The 19,922-nt window shown below is 52.2% G+C and overlaps 1 protein-coding gene across 1 annotated transcript in view; it reads left to right on the top strand.

Annotated features, from left to right (window-relative positions):
- Positions 1–19,922, top strand: part of ESPL1 (extra spindle pole bodies like 1, separase) — a 196,879-nt gene that overhangs the window by 92,087 nt on the left and 84,870 nt on the right. The window contains exons 17-19 of the mRNA XM_075337218.1: positions 41–150; positions 709–1,679; positions 1,754–2,132. Of these exons, the coding sequence (XP_075193333.1) occupies positions 41–150; positions 709–1,679; positions 1,754–2,132 (1,460 nt within the window). The remainder of the gene's footprint in view (positions 1–40; positions 151–708; positions 1,680–1,753; positions 2,133–19,922) is intronic.

The following is a 19,922-nucleotide window of genomic DNA, read 5'->3' as shown; positions in this document are numbered from 1 at the left end:
GCTAAAGTTCTGTAATCTATTGTAATCTTTTGTGATGCAGCTGTGCGGACTTCTTGGTGAGGAAGGCAGAACTAGAGACTTTACGTGCCGAGCCTCAACAATGTGAGGACGACTTGCAATATGTAGTTTTCCTTATGGAGTCTTGTACAGGTAGGTTGATCTTTAGGTTGGGACCATATTGAGGCTGGTTGTACACAGCAGCTATTCTAGGGCAAGTCGAAACAAAAAACATCTGCTATCGGGGATTGTCCTGTCTTTTGGCGGCAAGAGCGTGTGATTGTGATGTAAAGTAAGCAATATTCATACTTCCAGCTACATCCCAACTAGACGTGTCCATCCTCACTCAGTACAAGTGAATTGAGCGAGTCTGCCAGTCTCTAAACAGAATGTGGCCAGAATTTTATGCAAATCTGATACTTTCACTCACATGACCGCCCACTCTTTGTCGGCATTGGAGAATCCTGACAGTGTGCTTTTGTACATGCTGTCAGAATTCAGAAGTCTGCCGTTACATTGTGACTGCAGACTTGACCAAAACCATGAACAACCCCTTTTAAAATAAGCAAACCAGTCATATTCAAGTTTCATTCCACTTAAAATTGTGGTAGCAATGTAATTTTCTTTTGTCACATTACTTCCTAGTGACTACTATTAGTTTGTGTTTTTTACTTTTGCAATCTATCTGAATAAAGTTCTTCTCTTCCATAGACTTTTCTATGAAATCTCAACAAAAAGAAGTAAAAATAAAACTTTCCAAAGGGAAGAAGTCATATAAAAAAGGGAAGGCTCCTGAGATCACACCTAGCCCTCCAAGAGATGACTTTCTGAAGGTTGTTCAGTTTAAATTTGTTGAAACCAGAGACTTTGCAAAACCTCCAGAATCTCCTACGATGTCCTCTCTGAAGAGCCTTCCTCAGTTTGAGACTCATACAATGGAGTGCGCCTGCCCCTTGTGCTCAGACCTTGTCCTCTCTCTGCTTTGCACAAGATGGTTAGTTGCTCAAGCAGAGAACGACGCCCAGAGCCGAGCCTTGTTACTATCAGCTCTAAAGCGTTGTCAGTCAATATCCCTCCGATTTTCGAAAATTTTAAATGTGCTTCTCCGTGCAAAGTGTGGAGAACTGGGAATTGCTGACACACTCACTGCCCGGGTGTACCAGGATCTCGTATCCACTCCTAATCCTCCCGAGGGGATGTTAGAAGATGGTTTACGCTTTGTCTCTTCTCGTCCAGCTACTTTTCCCAAGCACTGGATGGCGAGTCTTCTACTCGTGAAAGCATTGGACTCTATTTACAAGCTTGCAACGAAACATGGTGGATGCATTGCAGATCTCTTCATGCAAATATGGGGCTGGAAACCTCAGCAAGAACCAAAAAAAGCTTCCATTCTCAAGAGCAAAAGCACATCTATGTCCTCTACCAGTAAATGGAAAGGATCTCGCTTGCTCTCAGCAGATTTTAATGATATATTTTCTCAGGAAGAATCTGATTCCTCTCATCCATCTGCGCTCATCACGGCTCAAACCCCAATGCGAAAGGACCGTCTGACCTCCCAAACTAAGGCGGGTTTATCATCCGTCGCCAAAAAGAGTTCAGTTACCGTCTACAATGAAGAGTGTTCCCAGCCAGAATTAGAGCCAAGGGCTCCAAGAAGACGCAAAACTAGAGCAGTGATCAAGGTGAGGCCTAAACCTCATTCTGGTACCTATTCATCTAGTGTTGGAGGCTTCTCTAAACTTTTTCACTTTTTCAGGTTGATTTCAGCGACAGTGATTTGGAAATGCCAGATGACACTGACAATGACCCAACTTGGAAAAATAAAAAGCCAATGGAGCGTGCCAAGTCTGGTGCCCGAGGAAGAGCAATTACAAGGAGTGGTGCAGCACCGGCTGTTTCAGAGTCTGATGAGGAAGAATTGGTCACAAAGAATCGGGCCAGAAAAGGAAGAGGAAGCACGAAAAAGGCTCCAAAGGAGAGCAGCTCTCCTGGCATGCAACGGCGGCGTCCACAAGGGAAATTAGATCCTGCTCCCGTGGAAGCATTGCGATCAATACAAGAAGAACCTGAGTTGTTAGATCTCAGCATTGATGAACTGCGGGCATCTGATACTGAGGAGCCAAAACCATCAAGAGGTAAAGGGCTGGTACTTAAAGGAACCTGTCACCAGTTTGGTCCCTTATAAACCGTGGCCACCACCAGTGAGCCCTTTTAATTTACAGAGTTCTAGAATTCTGTATATAACAGCCCAGGCCTTGCTGTATAACATAAAAAAAACCTTTGATACCTAGGGGAAGGTCAGGTTCAATGGCTGTCGGTCCAGCTCCTCCTCCATCTTGTACGATAGCTGTCCTACTTCCCAGCCCAGTGTTGATGACGTGTCCTACATCATCCACACAAAGGCTTCCATTACGCTCTTGCACATACTCACTTCTCTCAGACCTGCTGAGTGCAGAGCAAAGTACTGTAATGCGCAGGTGTATAAAAAAGGTAAAGACCACTTGCTCATGCGCACTAGATAGTACTTTTGATTTGTGTGAATGATGCAGGACACGTCATGCACATGGGGCTGGGAAGGAGGACGGCGACTGTACAAGATGGAGGAGACGCCGGACCAAAAGCAGAGACACTCATTGGACCGGACCACCGAGTAATTATAAAGGTGTTTTTGTTTTTGTTTTTTCCCACAGAGCGGCCTGGGCTCCTATATATACAGTATTCTGGAATGCTGTATATAAGGTATCACTAGTGGTGGTCGCAGCTCATAAAAGAAAAATCTAGTTACTGGTTCGCTAAGGTTCTGGTGTAGTCTGATGTAGAAGTTGAAAATCCCTGTTTTAAACATTAATCTTTGGTGACGAGACAATTGTATAAGTTAATCATACAATTGTGAGTATTGGCCAATTTTCACTTGTGTATATGGAAAACTATCAAAGCAGAGTAAGGATAGGTCTACATATATCTGGTGCTGTGTCGAGGTTTCCATCTGATGTTTAATAAAAAGATCATCCGGAAACTGATGGAGCTGATCCCACTGTTTTCACACGCAAGTGTGTCTCCAGCCTAATGTTGGGATCTGGTTCCGGACCAGTGCCAGGCAGCAAATGGTGAGCAAACCTGATGGCAACCAATGCATTTTTGTATCAGGTTAAAAAATTGAGCTTGATGCTAAGGATTTATGTGGACTAGTGTAAGACTTTTCCTAAAGTAATCGGGGAGCCCCATCTCCCTAGTTCCTATGTGTGAGCTTTGATTTCCTTTTATCAAAATTGTACATCTATGACGAAAAACTATTTGTAGATGATGATTTATCACTCCTTTTTAGGCCCTCTTCACATGTCAGTGATTCCGGTACCTATGACATCCGTTTTCATACGTACCAGAGACAGACATACGCAGACCCATTAAATTCAATGGGTCTGTGCACACATTCATGTGTTCACAAGGAGCGTGTGTCCGTATGGAGCACACGCGTGTCTGTGTATTTCGCACGCACACATGTCCATTTCTCTCCAGCAGCACTGCTGTCACACGGACCACATAGGTGATGTGACACGGAGAAAACGCGTATCTTTGAAATAAAATTTATTTTCTTTGTCGCTCCTTATTGGGAGACCCAGACAATTGGGTGTATAGCTATGCCTCCGGAGGCCACACAAAGTATTACACCAAAAGTGTAAAGCCCCTCCCCTTCAGCCTATACACCCCCCGTGCTGCCACGGGCTCCTCAGTTTTTATGCTTTGTGCGAAGGAGGTCAGACATCCACGCATAGCTCCACAGCTTAGTCAGCAGCAGCTGCTGACTATGTCGGATGGAAGAAAAGAGGGCCCATAACAGGGCCCCCAGCATGCTCCCTTCTCACCCCACTCTTGTCGGCGGTGTTGTTAAGGTTGAGGTATCCATTGCGGGTACGGAGGCTGGAGCCCACATGCTGTTTTCCTTCCCCATCCCCCTTAGGGCTCTGGGTGAAGTGGGATCCTATCGGTCTCCAGGCACAGGAGACCGTGCTCCATCCACAGCTCCTGAGGACTCTGCTGGATAGGAGCCGAGTATCGTTCAGGGACATGGCCCTGCTACTTTGAGGTACTCTGTGTCCCCGTGGGGAGCGCGCACAGCAACACTCCAGCATTGCTGGGTGTGCTAGTGCACCGGGGACCGCGGCGCTGACTGCGTTTGTGCCATTACACACTGCAGCGTTGCTGAGTGTGTTAGTGTATGGGGACTGCCGCGCTGACCGCCGCTACCATTGTTATCACTGTGGCGCGGCTGGGACTGTTAGTGCGCCGGGGACCTCCGCGCCGACCGCGCTTATACGGCGGCCGCGCTTATAACTCGAGTCCCCGGCTTTTGCGGCCTAGTCTCTTTTTTCCCGCCCCCAGCCCTGCCAGTCAGGTGAAGGGCGGGACGCTGTACAGGACGGCAGCACTGAGGGCTGGAGCATGCTTTGCATACTCCACCCCCCTCACTGTGCACAGTGGGGCACTAGTTCCCGCACTTTCTGGGTCACGCCCACGGCTCCCTCCTCTCCTCAGGACGCCGGCAGCCATTACTGTCAGCTCTGCTAACGCTGGACAGGGGAGACAAGCTCAGGGAGACCCAGGCAGGAATTCTGGTGCCCACACAACCGCTTTGCGCGGGCGGTAAGCAGCACCTGTGGTGCTGGCCCCACTAGTGCAGTAGTGTACTTCTAGATTATATGATTATAGGCTATACGTTACACTGTATGGTGCACGGTTGTTGTTTTTTTGGCTATATACCCTCCTGTATTGCTCAGAGGAGACAACAGCATGTCGTCCACAAATAGCAAGGGTGCCAAAGCACAGACTTACTATGCTGCCTGCGCAGCATGTACGGCTATACTGCCGGCAGGGTCCACTGACCCTCATTGTGTGCAATGCTCGGCCCCTGTGGCACTTACTCAGCCGGAGCCTCTGCTAAGGGTGGCCCAGGGAGAACCACCTGTTAACACTGTCCAGGTGACAGGGACGGAGTTTGCAGTTTTTACTGAAAGACTTTCTGAGACTATGGCTAAGATATTAGAAGCCTTGCAGTCCAGGCCGGCATCTCAAGCCATGGGCACTGTGGAATCATTGCCCCCTGGCCCCCCACAGTTGGAACAACAATGTTCTCCCGGGGTGTCTCATAGATCCCAGGGTGAGGTTTCTGACATGGAACGCAGCCCCAGACCGACTAAGCGAGCTCGCTATGAAATCCCCTCGACATCATCACAATGTTCAGGGTCTCAGCGAGAGGACTCTCTGTATGATGAAGCGGAGGTAGCTGATCAGGATTCTGATCCTGAAGCCGCTCTCAACCTTGATACTCCTGATGGGGACGCCATAGTGAATGATCTTATTGCGTCCATCAATCAAATGTTGGATATTTCTCCCTCAGCTCCTCCAGTGGAGGAGTCAGCTTCTCAGCAGGAGAAATTCCGCTTCAGGTTTCCTAAGCGTACACCGAGTATGTTTCTGGACCACTCTGATTTCAGAGAGGCAGTCCAGAAACACCGAGCTTGTCCTGATAAGCGTTTTTCCAAGCGCCTTAAGGATACACGTTACCCCTTCCACCCTGACGTGGTCAAGGGCTGGACTCAGTGTCCCAAGGTGGATCCTCCAATCTCCAGACTGGCGGCTAGATCCATAGTTGCAGTGGAAGATGGAGCTTCACTCAAGGATGCCACTGACAGACAGATGGAGCTCTGGTTAAAATCCATCTATGAAGCTATCGGCGCGTCTTTTGCTCCAGCATTCGCAGCCGTATGGGCGCTCCAAGCTATCTCAGCTGGTCAGGCGCAAATTGACGCACTCACACGTACGTCTGCGCCGCAGGTGGCGTCCATAACCTCTCTAACGTCGGCATTTGCGTCCTACGCTATTAATGCTGTCCTGGACTCTGCGAGCCGTACGGCGGTTGCAGCCGACAATTCGGTGGCAATTCGCAGGGCCTTGTGGCTACGGGAATGGAAGGCAGATTCGGCTTCCAAAAAGTGCTTAACTGGTTTGCCATTTTCTGGCGACCGTTTGTTTGGTGAGAGATTGGATGAAATCATCAAACAATCCAAGGGAAAGGAAACATCCTTACCCCAGGCCAAACCAAAAACACCCCAACAGAGGAGAGGACAATCGAGGTTTCGGTCCTTTCGGGGGGCGGGCAGGTCCCAATTCTCCTCGTCCAAAAGGCCTCAGAAGGATCAGAGGAACTCCGACGCATGGCGGTCTAAATCACGCCCTAAAAAGACCGCCGGAGGTGCCGCTACCAAGGCGGCTTCCTCATGACTTTCGGCCTCCTCACACCGCATCCTCGGTCGGTGGCAGGCTCTCCCGCTTTTGCGACACCTGGCTGCCACAAGTAAAAGACCGTTGGGTGAGAGACATTTTGTCTCACGGTTACATGATAGAGTTCAGCTCGCGTCATCCGACTCGATTCTTCAGAACATCTCCGCCTCCCGAGCGAGCCGAGACTCTCCTGCAGGCGGTGGGCATTCTGAAGGCAGAAGGAGTGGTGGTCCCGGTTCCTCTTCAGCAACAGGGTCACGGTTTCTACTCCAACCTGTTTGTGGTTCCAAAGAAGGACGGGTCCTTCCGTCCTGTTTTGGACCTAAAACTGCTCAACAAACACGTAATGACCAGGCGGTTCCGGATGGAATCCCTCCGCTCCGTCATCGCCTCAATGTCCCAAGGAGATTTCCTCGCATCGATCGATATCAAGGATGCTTATCTCCACGTACCGATTGCTCCAGAGCATCAGCGCTTCCTGCGCTTCGCCATAGGAGACGAACACCTTCAGTTCACGGCACTGCCGTTCGGCCTAGCGACAGCCCCAAGGGTTTTCACCAAGGTCATGGCGACAGTAGTTGCGGTCCTCCACTCTCAGGGTCACTCGGTGATACCTTACTTAGACGATCTGCTGGTCAAGGCACCCTCTCAAGAGGCATGCCAACACAGCCTCAACGTTACTCTGGAGACTCTCCAGAGTTTCGGGTGGATCATCAATTTTCCAAAGTCAAATCTGACACCGGTCCAATCGCTGACATATCTTGGCATGGAGTTTCATACTCTTCCAGCGATAGTGAAGCTTCCGCTGGACAAACAGCGTTCACTACAGACAGGGGTGCAATCTCTCCTTCAAGGTCGGTCACACCCCTTGAGGCGCCTCATGCACTTCCTGGGGAAGATGGTGGCAGCAATGGAGGCAGTCCCTTTCGCGCAGTTTCACCTGCGTCCTCTTCAATGGGACATCCTACGCAAATGGGACAGGATGCCGACGTCCCTAGACAGGAACGTCTCCCTCTCTCAGGCAACCAAAGCTTCCCTTCGGTGGTGGCTTCTTCCCACCTCATTATCGAAGGGGAAATCCTTCCTACCCCCATCCTGGGCGGTGGTCACGACGGACGCGAGCCTGTCAGGGTGGGGAGCAGTCTTTCTCCACCACAGGGCTCAGGGTACGTGGACTCAGCAAGAGTCCTCACTTCAGATCAATGTTCTGGAGATCAGGGCAGTGTATCTCGCCCTAAAAGCGTTCCAGCAGTGGCTGGAAGGCAAGCAGATCCGAATTCAGTCGGACAACTCCACAGCGGTGGCTTACATCAACCACCAAGGTGGAACACGCAGTCGGCAAGCCTTCCAGGAAGTCCGGCGGATTTTGATGTGGGTGGAAGCCACGGCCTCCACCATCTCCGCAGTTCACATCCCGGGCGTGGAAAACTGGGAAGCAGACTTTCTCAGTCGCCAGGGCATGGACGCAGGGGAATGGTCCCTTCACCCGGACGTGTTTCAGGAGATCTGTTGCCGCTGGGGGATGCCGGACGTCGACCTAATGGCGTCACGGCACAACAACAAGGTCCCAACATTCATGGCTCGATCTCAAGATCACAGAGCTCTGGCGGCAGACGCCTTAGTTCAGGATTGGTCGCAGTTTCAGCTTCCTTATGTGTTTCCTCCTCTGGCACTGTTGCCCAGAGTGTTACGCAAGATCAGGGCCGACTGCCGCCGCGCCATCCTCGTCGCTCCAGACTGGCCAAGGAGGTCGTGGTACCCGGATCTGTGGCATCTCACGGTAGGCCAACCGTGGGCACTGCCAGACAGACCAGACTTGCTGTCTCAAGGGCCGTTTTTCCATCTGAATTCTGCGGCCCTCAACCTGACTGTGTGGCCATTGAGTCCTGGATCCTAGCGTCTTCAGGATTATCTCAAGAGGTCATTGCCACTATGAGACAGGCTAGGAAACCAACGTCCGCCAAGATCTACCACAGGACGTGGAAAATATTCCTGTCGTGGTGCTCTGCTCAGGGTTTTTCTCCCTGGCCATTTGCCTTGCCCACTTTTCTGTCCTTTCTTCAATCCGGATTGGAAAAGGGTTTGTCGCTAGGCTCCCTTAAGGGACAAGTCTCTGCGCTCTGTGTTTTTTCAGAAGCGCCTGGCCAGACTCCCACAGGTACGCACGTTCCTGCAAGGGGTTTGTCACATCGTCCCTCCTTACAAGCGCCCGTTAGAACCCTGGGATCTTAACAGGGTGCTGATGGTTCTTCAGAAACCACCGTTCGAGCCAATGAGGGATATTTCGCTCGCACGCCTTTCGCAGAAAGTGGTTTTTCTAGTAGCAGTCACCTCACTCCGGAGAGTGTCTGAGCTAGCAGCGTTGTCATGCAAAGCTCCTTTCCTGGTGTTTCACCAGGACAAGGTGGTTCTGCGTCCGGTTCCGGAATTCCTCCCTAAGGTGGTATCCCCTTTTCATCTCAATCAGGACATCTCCTTACCCGCGTTTTGTCCTCATCCAGTTCACCAATGTGAAAAGGATTTGCACTTGTTAGATCTGGTGAGAGCACTCAGAGTCTACATTTCTCGTACGGCGCCCCTGCGCCGCTCGGATGCACTCTTTGTCCTTGTCGCTGGCCAGCGTAAAGGGACACAAGCTTCCAAATCAATCCTGGCTCGGTGGATCAAGGAACCAATTCTCGAGGCTTATCGTTCCTCGGGGCTTCCGGTTCCCTCAGGACTGAAGGCCCATTCTACCAGGGCCGTGGGAGCGTCCTGGGCCTTGCGACACCAGGCTACGGCTCAGCAGGTGTGTCAGGCAGCTACCTGGTCGAGCCTGCACACTTTTACGAAACACTATCCGGTGCATACCTATGCTTCGGCAGATGCCAGCCTAGGTAGGCGAGTCCTTCAGGCGGCGGTTGCCCACCTGTAGGACGGAGCCGTTTTGGCTCTATTATGAGGTATTATTTACCCACCCAGGGACTGCTTTTGGACGTCCCAATTGTCTGGGTCTCCCAATAAGGAGCGACAAAGAAGAAGGGAATTTTGTTTACTTACCGTAAATTCCTTTTCTTCTAGCTCCAATTGGGAGACCCAGCACCCGCCCCTGTTTTTGTGTACACATGTTGAATGGTTTCAGTTCTCCGATATTCCTTCGGATTGAATTTACTTTAAACCAGTTTATAATATTTTCCTCCTTCTTGCTTTTGCACCAAAACTGAGGAGCCCGTGGCAGCACGGGGGGTGTATAGGCTGAAGGGGAGGGGCTTTACACTTTTGGTGTAATACTTTGTGTGGCCTCCGGAGGCATAGCTATACACCCAATTGTCTGGGTCTCCCAATTGGAGCTAGAAGAAAAGGAATTTACGGTAAGTAAACAAAATTCCCTTCTTTATCGTTCCTTTGGGAGACCCAGACCATGGGTGTTTAGCTTCTACCTCCGGAGGACACACAAAGTACTACACTTAAAAGTGTAGCTCCTCCCCCTGAGCTTATACACCCCTTGGTGAGCAGACCCATCCAGTTTATCGCTTTGTGTTCAGGAGGCATACATCCACACATGCATTCTCATATGATTTTTTCCTTTTGGAACGAGATTGAAGAGTGGGGTCCACATCTGGACCCCCGGCATGTCCCTTCTCACCCCACTGTGTCGGCGGTGTTGTAAGGTTGATTCCTAGGCTGGAGCCTTTACATGCCGTGCTCATTCACCATCCCTCCTGGGCTCTGGCTTGAAGTGGGAGCCAGCACGGTCTCCATGCTTGGCAGGAGACCGGTCTCCATCCGCAGCCCTTCAGGACCCTGTTGGACCGGAGCACTCATCCCCAGGGACTTGGCCCTGCGTCTCAACAGCTAAGTACCTGAGACATTTAGATTTCGGGGTCCCTGTACTTTTTTGTTGGGGGAGAGTGTGCTTATTGTGTTTACTGACATTTCCGGCGGGTTCTCTAGCTGTCGCCTGAGAACCGCGCCGATGGTGCCTGCGCGCTGGCCGCGCCGCTCAAATTTAGGCCCCGACTTCGCCGGAGGCCTAGTTTCTGTTTCACTGCCCTCGCATGTCACTCATGCAGAGGGACAGGCTTGGCTCCTCCCGGCGGCCGTTCTGTACAGGGGAGAGACACTCCCCACTGCAGTGTGTGTCCCCTCCCCTGTAGGTCTCTATGGCCCTTGAGATCCCGCTCCTCAAGCAAGTCCCGCCCCCTCTCTTCGCTCCGTCGGCCATTTTCTCAGCGTTCTCTCTGCGATCAGTCATTGCAGCGCTGGTCTGCAGCATCTCTGCTGAGGTGCTGTGCTTGGGGGTCCGGGCTTCGGGATCTGGAGGGCACACAACACCGCTCCAGCGGTCTGGTAAGCCACAACCGGTCTCCGGTTGTGGACCTCTGTATATACTCTCTGGGGTTCATTCTCTGGCAGAGCCCCCACTCCAGCAGTATGTCTCACACCAGGAGCAAGGCCCCAAATCTTTATGCTGTATGCGCTGCATGTAAGCTCCTGCTGCCTGAACAGAGCACCTTCCCACATTGTGATGCCTGCTCTAACTTGGCGGTGCCACAGCCTGGAGTCTCACCCCCAGTGGGTTCTCAGGCTGCTCCTGCTCCTGTGGCTGAACCCCCGGCTTGGGTAGAATCCTTTTCTAGGTCTATCTCCCAGTCTTTTGCTGAGTCCATGGGACTTCTGTCCAGGACGTTGATGAATATGCATCAGCCCCCTTCACAGGGTGCCTCTGCTGCTAGGGGTCCCTCAGGACCGGAGCTCACAGAGGATTCATCATCAGGGCCCAGACCCCGTCGTCCTAAGAAGAGACGCAGGGTTCCCTCTCCTTCCTCCTCCCGTGGCTCTGATTCCAGAGCTGACTCGCTGGATGAGGAGGATGCCTTTACAGGGGGCTCGGAGGCTAACTCCATGTGCCCCATTGATCTGTCTGAAAGTGACTCAGATCTTAGTGACTTGATTGCTTCTATTAATTCTGTACTGGATCTCAATCCGCCAGTATCAGAGGAGCAACCTTCTCTGGCAGAAAAGCACCAGTTTACCTTGCCTAAGAGAGCAAAGAGTGTGTTCTTTAACCACTCCAGTTTTAAGGCCGCTGTGACCAAGCTCAGGGCCTGTCCTGACAAGTGCTTCCCAAAGCGTGGTTCTGATGACCGTTTTCCCTTTCCACCTGAGGTGGTCAAGGAGTGGGCGCAGTCCCCAAAGGTAGACCCTCCGGTGTCTAGGCTCTCAGCCCGGACCGTTGTGTCGGTGGCTGATGGCACTTCCCTTAAGGATTCCACTGACCGCCAGATTGACCTTCTGGCCAAATCCGTGTATGAAGCGGCGGGGGCCGCGTTTTCTCCGACTTTTGCAGCAGTGTGGGCTCTCAAAGCCATCTCTGCTTCTCTAGAGGAGATGCATTCCCTCACCAGGGAATCTATGCCCGAAATGGATGCCTTAACTTCCCAAGCTTCGGCCTTTTCATCCTATGCCATGTCTGCCATGCTGGAGGCTTCTCACCGCACTGCGGTGGCTTCGGCTAATTCCCTCGCTATCCGCAGAATCTTGTGGCTTCGAGAGTGGAAGGCAGATGCTTCTTCGAAGAAGTACCTTGCTTGGGCTCCCTTTTGCTGGGTCCCGGCTGTTCGGAGAACAGCTGGATGAAATTATTAAGGAAGCTACTGGCGGGAAGAGTACTTCCATGCCTCAAACTAAAGCCAGGAAACCTGTCCAGGGTAGGAATCAGTCGAGGTTTCGCTCCTTTCGTTCCTCCAACTGGTCGTCCTCTAAGCCCTCGGCCTCGTCCGCTAACTCAGCCAAGGACCAGAAATCCAACTGGCGCACAAAAGCACGTACACAGAAGACCGCAGGAGCTGCTGCCACTAAGGCAGCCTCCTCTTGACTCTCTGCCTGCTCCAGCAACGTCCTTAGTCGGTGGCAGGCTCTCCCACTTTGGCGACGCTTGGTTTCAACACGTCTCCGATCAGTGGGTGAGAGATATCATCTCCCACGGCTACAGGATAGAATTCTCTTCCAGTCCGCCAAACAGATTTTCTTTGTCGCTCCATTGGGAGACCCAGACAATTGGGTGTATAGCTTCTGCCTCCGGAGGCCACAAAGTATTACACTTTTAAAAAAGTGTAACCCCTCCCCTCTGCCTATACACCCTCCCGTGGATCACGGGCTCCTCAGTTTTATACTTTGTGTGGAAGGAGGCACACATCCACTCATAGAAAGAAGAAAAAAAAAAAAAAAATAAAAGATTTCTCATACATAGTATGACTGATGGAAGAAAAGAGGTCCCCCTATGGGGTCCTCGGCATGCTCCCTTCTCACCCCACTATGTCGGCGGTGTTGTTAAGGTTGAGGTACCCATTGCGGGTACAAAGGCTGGAGCCACATGCCGTCTCCTTCACCATCCCTTATGCGGCTCTGGGAGAAGTGGGAGCCTCACCGGTCATTCACCTGCTGAGACCGTGCTCCATCCGCAGCCCCTGGTGGAACCTGCTAGACCGGAGCGTTTTCATCCCCAGGGACCGGGCCCTGCACCTTCAAGGTACTCTGTGTCCCCATGGGGGGACGGTACGGGGAGAGAGGTCGCCTTTCTCCCCAGTAGCGCCGTCCGTTGTATTTTCATCGGACTTCCGCGCCGGCCGTGCCTGCTTGTCGGGCACGGCCTTAAATTTAGCCCCCGGCTTCATCGCGGCCTAGTCGCGAAAAATCCCGCCCCTGGGCCTGCTTGTCAGGGGTAAGGGCGGGATTACCGACAGAGGGCTGGAGCATCTTTGCATGTCTCCCCTCCCCTCTCATTGACCACTATGGGGCCTCCAGATTCCCGCCTTTTGCCGGCGCCGCCCATGGCTCCACTCCCCCCTTGAGAGCTCCGGCGGCCATGTTGGGCATTCTGCCAGTGTATGCTGCAGCTGCACAGCTCTACAGCTCCGGGGGACCCACGACAGGGAATGTGGAGGACACCAGCGGTTGGTAAGCCACACCGGTCACCCGGTGCTGGTTCCCCTAGGGTGCCGTGATGTGTATGTATGTATGTATGTATGTATGTATGTATGTATGTGTGTATATATATATATATATATATATATTTTATGATTTATATGATATGATATTTTATATGATATGATATTTTATATGATATGATATTTTATGATATTTTATGATATATTTTATATGATATTTTATGATATGATATTTTATATGATATTTTATGATATGATATTTTATATGATATTATATTTTATATGATATTTTATGATATGATATTATATTTTATATGATATTTTATGATATGATATTATATTTTATATGATATTTTATGATATGATATTATATTTTATATTATATTATATTATATTTTATATTATATTATATTTTTTATATTATATTATATTTTTTATATTATATTATATTTTTTATATTATATTATATTATATTTTATATTATATTTTATATTATATTCGGAACGGCTGTATAACCCTTTCCCATATACCCTCAGTGGTCGCTCTCCTAAGGGACACTTATTGCTTACAGCATGTCGTCCACAAGGAGCAAAGCCCCTAAGGCACAGGTTTTTTTTTCGTAGCCTGTACCTCTTGTGGGGCTATGTTGCCTGCGGGATCCACCTACCCTCACTGTGATCAATGCTCAACTCCTGCCATGCTTGCTCAGCCGGAGCCTAGGGCACTTGTGGGCCCCTCAGCTCATGTAGATCCCCCTGCTCCTCCTGAGCAGGCTGCAGGGACAGAGGCACCGTCATTGGACTCTTTCGCGGAGAAACTCTGTCACTTTCTCAATCCATTGCACAGTCTATGGACAAATGGTCATCTAAGCGCCTTGAGGCATTGCAGTCCAGACCGGGCTCTTCACAGGCCCCGGCCCCTGTTAGTTTGTCTCCTCCAGGCCCCTCTCGGTCCGCGCCGCAGCGCGCTCCCAGGATAGCCCCTAGGTCCCAGGCGGAGGACTCCTGCCCGGATCGCAGTCCCAGACCGGCTAAGCGGCCTCGCTGGGACTCTTCCCCGGCCTCCTCACGCTGCTCTGGATCTCAGCTTGAGGACTCTCAGGATGACGAGGCGGACGTGGGAGCTCAGGGATCTGACCCTGACTTCGCCCTCAACCTTGATACCCCTGAGGGGGACGCCTTAGTAAATGATCTTATTTCGTCCATCAACCAGGTGTTGGATCTCTCTCCCCCGCCTCCACCTGTAGAGGAGTCTGCTTCTCAGCAGGAGAAACACCAATTTCGATTCCCCAAACGTACTCGCAATACGTTCTTTGATCACTCTAACTTCAGGGACGCTGTCCAGAAGCCCAGAGCGGTCCCGGACAAGCGTTTTGCTAAAAGGCACTCTGACACGCGTTATCCCTTTCCACCTGAAGTCGTTAAGGGCTGGGCACACTCATCCAAGGTGGATCCGCCAGTCTCTAGATTGGCTGCTAGGTCCGTTGTGTCTGTTGCCGATGGCTCATCCCTGTAGGATGCCACTGACAGACAGAGCTCTTGGTGAAGTCTATTTATGAGGCCACGGGCGCGTCTTTTGCCCCGGCCTTTGCGGCTGTGTGGGCTCTCCAAGCAATCTCGGCATGTCTGACTGAGATTAATGCTGTCACGCGGAATTCTGCTCCGCATGTGTCTTCCTTGACCTCTCAGGCATCAGCATTTTCGTCCTACGCCATGAACGCCGTCCTGGACTTTGCTAGCCGTACGACTGTGGCATCCGATAACTCCGTGGCAGTCCGCAGGTCCATGTGGCTGCGCGAATGGAAAGCAGACTCTGCTTCCAAAAGGTTCTTAACTGGTTTGCCTTTTTCTGTCGAACGTTTGTTTGGCGAACGGTTGGATGAGATTAAGGAATTTTCGGGAAAGGACTCCTCCTTACCCCAGTCCAAACCTAAGAGACCTCAGCAAAGAAAAATCCAGTCGAGGTTTCGGTCCTTTCGTCCCTCCGCCAAGCCCCAATCCTCTTCGTCCAACCGGCCGGAGAAAGGCCAGAGGAACTCCTATGCGTGGCGGTCCAAGTCACGCCCCCAAAAGGCCGCAGGAGTCCCTGCCTCCAAGACTGCCTCCTCATGACTCTCGGCCTCATCTAGCCACATCCTCGGTCGGTGGCAGGCTCTCCCGCTTTGGCGACGCCTGGTGGCCACACGTTCAAGACCGATGGGTGAGAGACATTCTGTCTCATGGTTACAGGATAGAGTTCAGCTCTCGACCTACGGCTCGTTTTTTCAGAACCTCCCACCCCCCGCACAGGCCGACGCACTTTTTCAGGCAGTGGACGCTCTGAAGATGGAAGGAGTTGTGATTCCCGTTCCCCTTCAGGAACGTGGTCGCGGATTTTACTCCAACTTGTTCGTGGTGCCAAAAAAGGACGGGTCATTCCGTCCCGTTCTGGACCTCAAGCTGCTCAACAGACATGTGAGAACCAGACGGTTTCGGATGGAATCTCTCCGCTCTGTCATCGCCTCGATGTCACAAGGAGACTTCCTAGCATCGATCGACATCAAGGATGCTTATCTCCATGTGCCGATCGCACCCGAACATCAACGTTTCCTGCGTTTCGCCATCGGGGACGAACACCTCCAGTTCGTCGCATTGCCCTTCGGCCTGGCGACAGCCCCACGGGTCTTCACCAAAGTCATGGCATCCGTCGTGGCGGTCCTGCACTCTCAGGGCCACTCGGTGATCCCATACTTGGACGATCTCCTAGTCAGGGCTCCTTCTCGGGTGGCGTGTCAACGAAGTCTTACCGTCACTCTGGCGACTCTCCAGCAGTTCGGGTGGATCATCAATTTCCCGAAATCCAGGTTGACGCCGACCCAATCACTGACTTATCTCGGGATGGAGTTTCATACCCTTCCAGCGTTAGTCAAGCTACCGCGGGACAAACAGCTTTCTCTGCAGGCGGGGGTGCAGTCACTTCTTCGGAGTCAGTCACACCCCTTAAGGCGCCTCATGCACTTCCTGGGGAAGATGGTTGCAGCTATGGAGGCAGTGCCGTTCGCGCAATTCCATCTATTGGCTTTCCATCGGTGGCTGGAGGGCAGGCAGATCCGAATCCAGTCGGACAACGCCACTGCCGTCGCCTACATCAACCACCAAGGCGGCACTCGCAATCGTCAAGCCTTCCAGGAAGTCGGGTGGATTCTGCAGCGGGTGGAAGTCACAGGCTCCACCATCTCCGCAGTTCACATCCCGGGTGTGGAAAACTGGGAAGCAGATTTTCTCAGTCGTCAGGGCATGGACGCGGGGGAATGGTCTCTTCACCCAGACGTGTTTCGAGAGATCTGCCGCCGCTGGGGAACGCCGGATGTCGATGTCATGGCGTCACGACACAACAACAAGGTCCCGGCCTTCATGGCACGGTCTCAGGATCACAGAGCTCTGGCGGCGGACGCGTTAGTGCAGGATTGGTCGCAGTTCCGACTGCCGTATGTGTTTCCCCCTCTGGCAATGCTGCCCAGAGTACTACGAAAGATCAGGTCCGACTGCCGTCGCGGCATTCTCGTCGCTCCAGACTGGCCGAGGCGGTCGTGGTATCCGGATCTGTGGCATCTCACGGTGGGTCAACCGTGGGCACTTCCAGACCGCCCAGACTTGCTGTCACAAGGTCCGTTTTTCCATCTGAATTCTGTGGCCCTCAACCTGACTGTGTGGCCATTGAGTCCTGGCTACTAGCGTCTTCAGGGTTATCTCCGGATGTCATTGCCACCATGAGACAGGCCAGGAAGCCAACGTCCGCCAAGATCTATTATAGGTCTTGGCAAATCTTCCTGTCCTGGTGCACTGCTAACGGTTTTTCTCCATGGCCGTTTGCCTTACCCACATTCCTTTCATTCCTTCAATCTGGAGTGGACAAGGGTTTGTCCCTCGGCTCTATCAAGGGCCAAGTGTCGGCGCTCTCCGTGTTTTTTTCAAAAGCGTCTAGCCAGGCTTCCGCAGGTCCGCACGTTCCTGCAGGGGGTCTGCCACATAGTTCCACCTTACAAACGTCCGTTGGAACCTTGGGACCTTAACAGGGTCCTGACGGCTCTTCAAAAGCCGCCTTTTGAGCCACTGCGGGATGTCTCTCTCTCCCGTCTTTCGCAGAAGGTGGCCTTCCTAGTGGCAGTCACGTCTCTTCGGAGAGTGTCTGAGCTTGCAGCGCTGTCATGCAAAGCTCCCTTCCTGGTTTTTCACCAGGATAAGGTGGTTCTCTGTCCGGTCCCGGAATTTCTCCCTAAGGTGGTATCCCCTTTTCATCTAAATCAGGATATCTCCTTGCCTTCCTTTTGCCCTAATCCAATTCACCAGTGTGAAAAGGATTTGCACTCTTTGGATCTAGTGAGAGCACTCCGGTTCTACGTGTCTCGCACGGCGCCCCTGCGCCGTTCAGATGCGCTCTTTGTCCTTGTCGCTGGCCAGTGTAAGGGCTCTCAGGCCTCCAAGTCAACCTTGGCTCGGTGGATCAAGGAACAGATTCTCGAGGCCTACCGTTCTTCTGGGCTTCCACTTCCTTCAGGGTTGAAAGCCCATTCTACCAGAGCTGTAGGTGCGTCCTGGGCTTTGCGGCACCGGCCGACGGCTCAGCAGGTGTGTCAGGCAGCTACATGGTCTAGTCTGCACACTTTCACGAAGCACTATTAAGTGCATACCTATGCGTCGGCTGACGCCAGTCTAGGTAGGCGAGTCCTTCAGGCGGCAGTTGCCCACTTGTAAGAGGGGGCCGTTTTTCGGCTCTTTCGATTGAGGTATTCTTTTACCCACCCAGGGACTGCTCTTGGACGTCCCAATTGTCTGGGTCTCCCAATGGAGCGACAAAGAAAAAAAAGGGAATTTTGTTTACTTACCGTAAATTCCTTTTCTTCTAGCTCCTATTGGGAGACCCAGCACCTGCCCCTGTGCCCCTTTGGGCTAGTTGTTCTTTTGTGTACACATGTTGTTCATGTTGAATTGTTCTTATGGTTCATGGTCTTCAGTTCTCCGAACATCCTTCGGATTGAATTTACCCTAGACCAATTTATAAGTTTTCTCCTTCCTGCTTTTGCACCAAAACTGAGGAGCCCGTGGTCCACGGGAGGGTGTATAGCAGAGGGGAGGGGTTACACTTTTTAAAGTGTAATACTTTGTGTGGCCTCCAGAGGCAGAAGCTATACACCCAATTGTCTGGGTCTCCCAATAGGAGCTAGAAGAAAAGGAATTTACGGTAAGTAAACAAAATTCCCTTTTTTTTCTCTCAACTCCCCCCCCCCCCCCCCCCCCCCCCCCCTCTCCAAGGCCGCCGCCTTCTCACAGGCCGTGGCAGCCTTACAGGCAATGGAGTGATTGTACCGGTTCCCGCCCGGGAACGGTTCAGAGGTTTCTACTCAAATCTCTTCCTAGTTCGCAAAAAGGACGGTACCTTCCGGCCCATCCTGGATCTGAAGCTTCTCAACAAGCATGTTCTGGTGCGGCGCTTTCGCATGGAGTCTCTGCGATCAGTCATCGCCTCTATGTCCCAAGGGGATTTCCTGTCATCCATCGACATCAGAGATGCCTATCTGCATGTGCCAATTGCAGTGTCACACCAGCGTTGGCTACGTTTTGCAGTAGGAGAAGATCACTTCCAATTCGTGGCTCTCCCCTTCGGGTTGGCCACGGCCCCTCGGGTATTCACCAAGGTCATGGCAGCAGTGATTGCAGTTCTGCACCTCCAGGGGTTGGCAGTGATTCCTTACCTGGACGACCTTCTAGTCAAGGCTTCATCCAGCGCAGACTGTCAGCGGAGTGTCTCGCTCACTCTCTCCACTCTAGCTCAATTCGGGTGGCTGGTCAATCTGCCCAAATCCACTCGGACTCCGACCCAGAGTCTCACGTACCTAGGGATGCAGTTCGAGACCTTGACGGCACTTGTGAAGTTGCCCTTAGTCAAACAGCAGTCCCTCCAGCTAGCGGTGCGCTCTGCTGAGGCCCCGCCGTTATACCCTCAGGCGTCTGATGCAGGTGCTGGGTCAAATGGTGGCGTCCATGGAGGCTGTTCCCTTTGCCCAGTTCCATCTGCGCCCCCTGCAGCTGGACATTCTCCGCTGTTGGGACAAGCGGCCTTCCTCCTTACACAGGTTAGTGGCTCTGTCGCCACAAACCAGGAGCTCTCTTCAGTGGTGGCTTCGGCCCCTCTCCCTGTCCCAGGGGCGCTCCTTCCTGGCCCCGTCCTGGGTGATTCTCACCACGGATGCCAGTCTATCCGGCTGGGTAGCGGTATATCTCCACCACAGAGCACAGGGCACTTTGACTCCGTCCGAGTCAGCCCTTTCAATCAATGTGCTGGAAACCAGAGCCGTGCTTCTAGCTCTCCTAGCTTTTCACCACCTGTTGGCGGGCAGGCACATTCGAGTCCAGTCAGACAACGCGACAGCGGTTGCCTACATCAATCACCAAGGCGGGACACGCAGCCGCCTGGCGATTGTTGGAAGTACAACGCATCCTTCAATGGGCGGAGGACTCCAAGTCCACCATATCCGCAGTCCACATCCCAGGCGTGGAAAACTGGGAGGCAGATTATCTCAGCCGTCAAACCGTGGACGGTGGCGAGTGGTCCCTGCACCCGGCAGTGTTTTAGTCAATCTGCCGCAAAATGGGGCACTCCGGACGTGGACCTAATGGCATCCCGTCACAACAACAAGGTTCCCGTTTTACGTGGCTCGCTCCCACGACCCTCAGGCAT

This window comes from Anomaloglossus baeobatrachus, chromosome 2, assembly GCF_048569485.1.
Source record: "Anomaloglossus baeobatrachus isolate aAnoBae1 chromosome 2, aAnoBae1.hap1, whole genome shotgun sequence".
NCBI classification, from domain to species: Eukaryota; Metazoa; Chordata; class Amphibia; order Anura; family Aromobatidae; genus Anomaloglossus; species Anomaloglossus baeobatrachus.
This window is presented reverse-complemented; position numbering and strand designations above follow the sequence as displayed.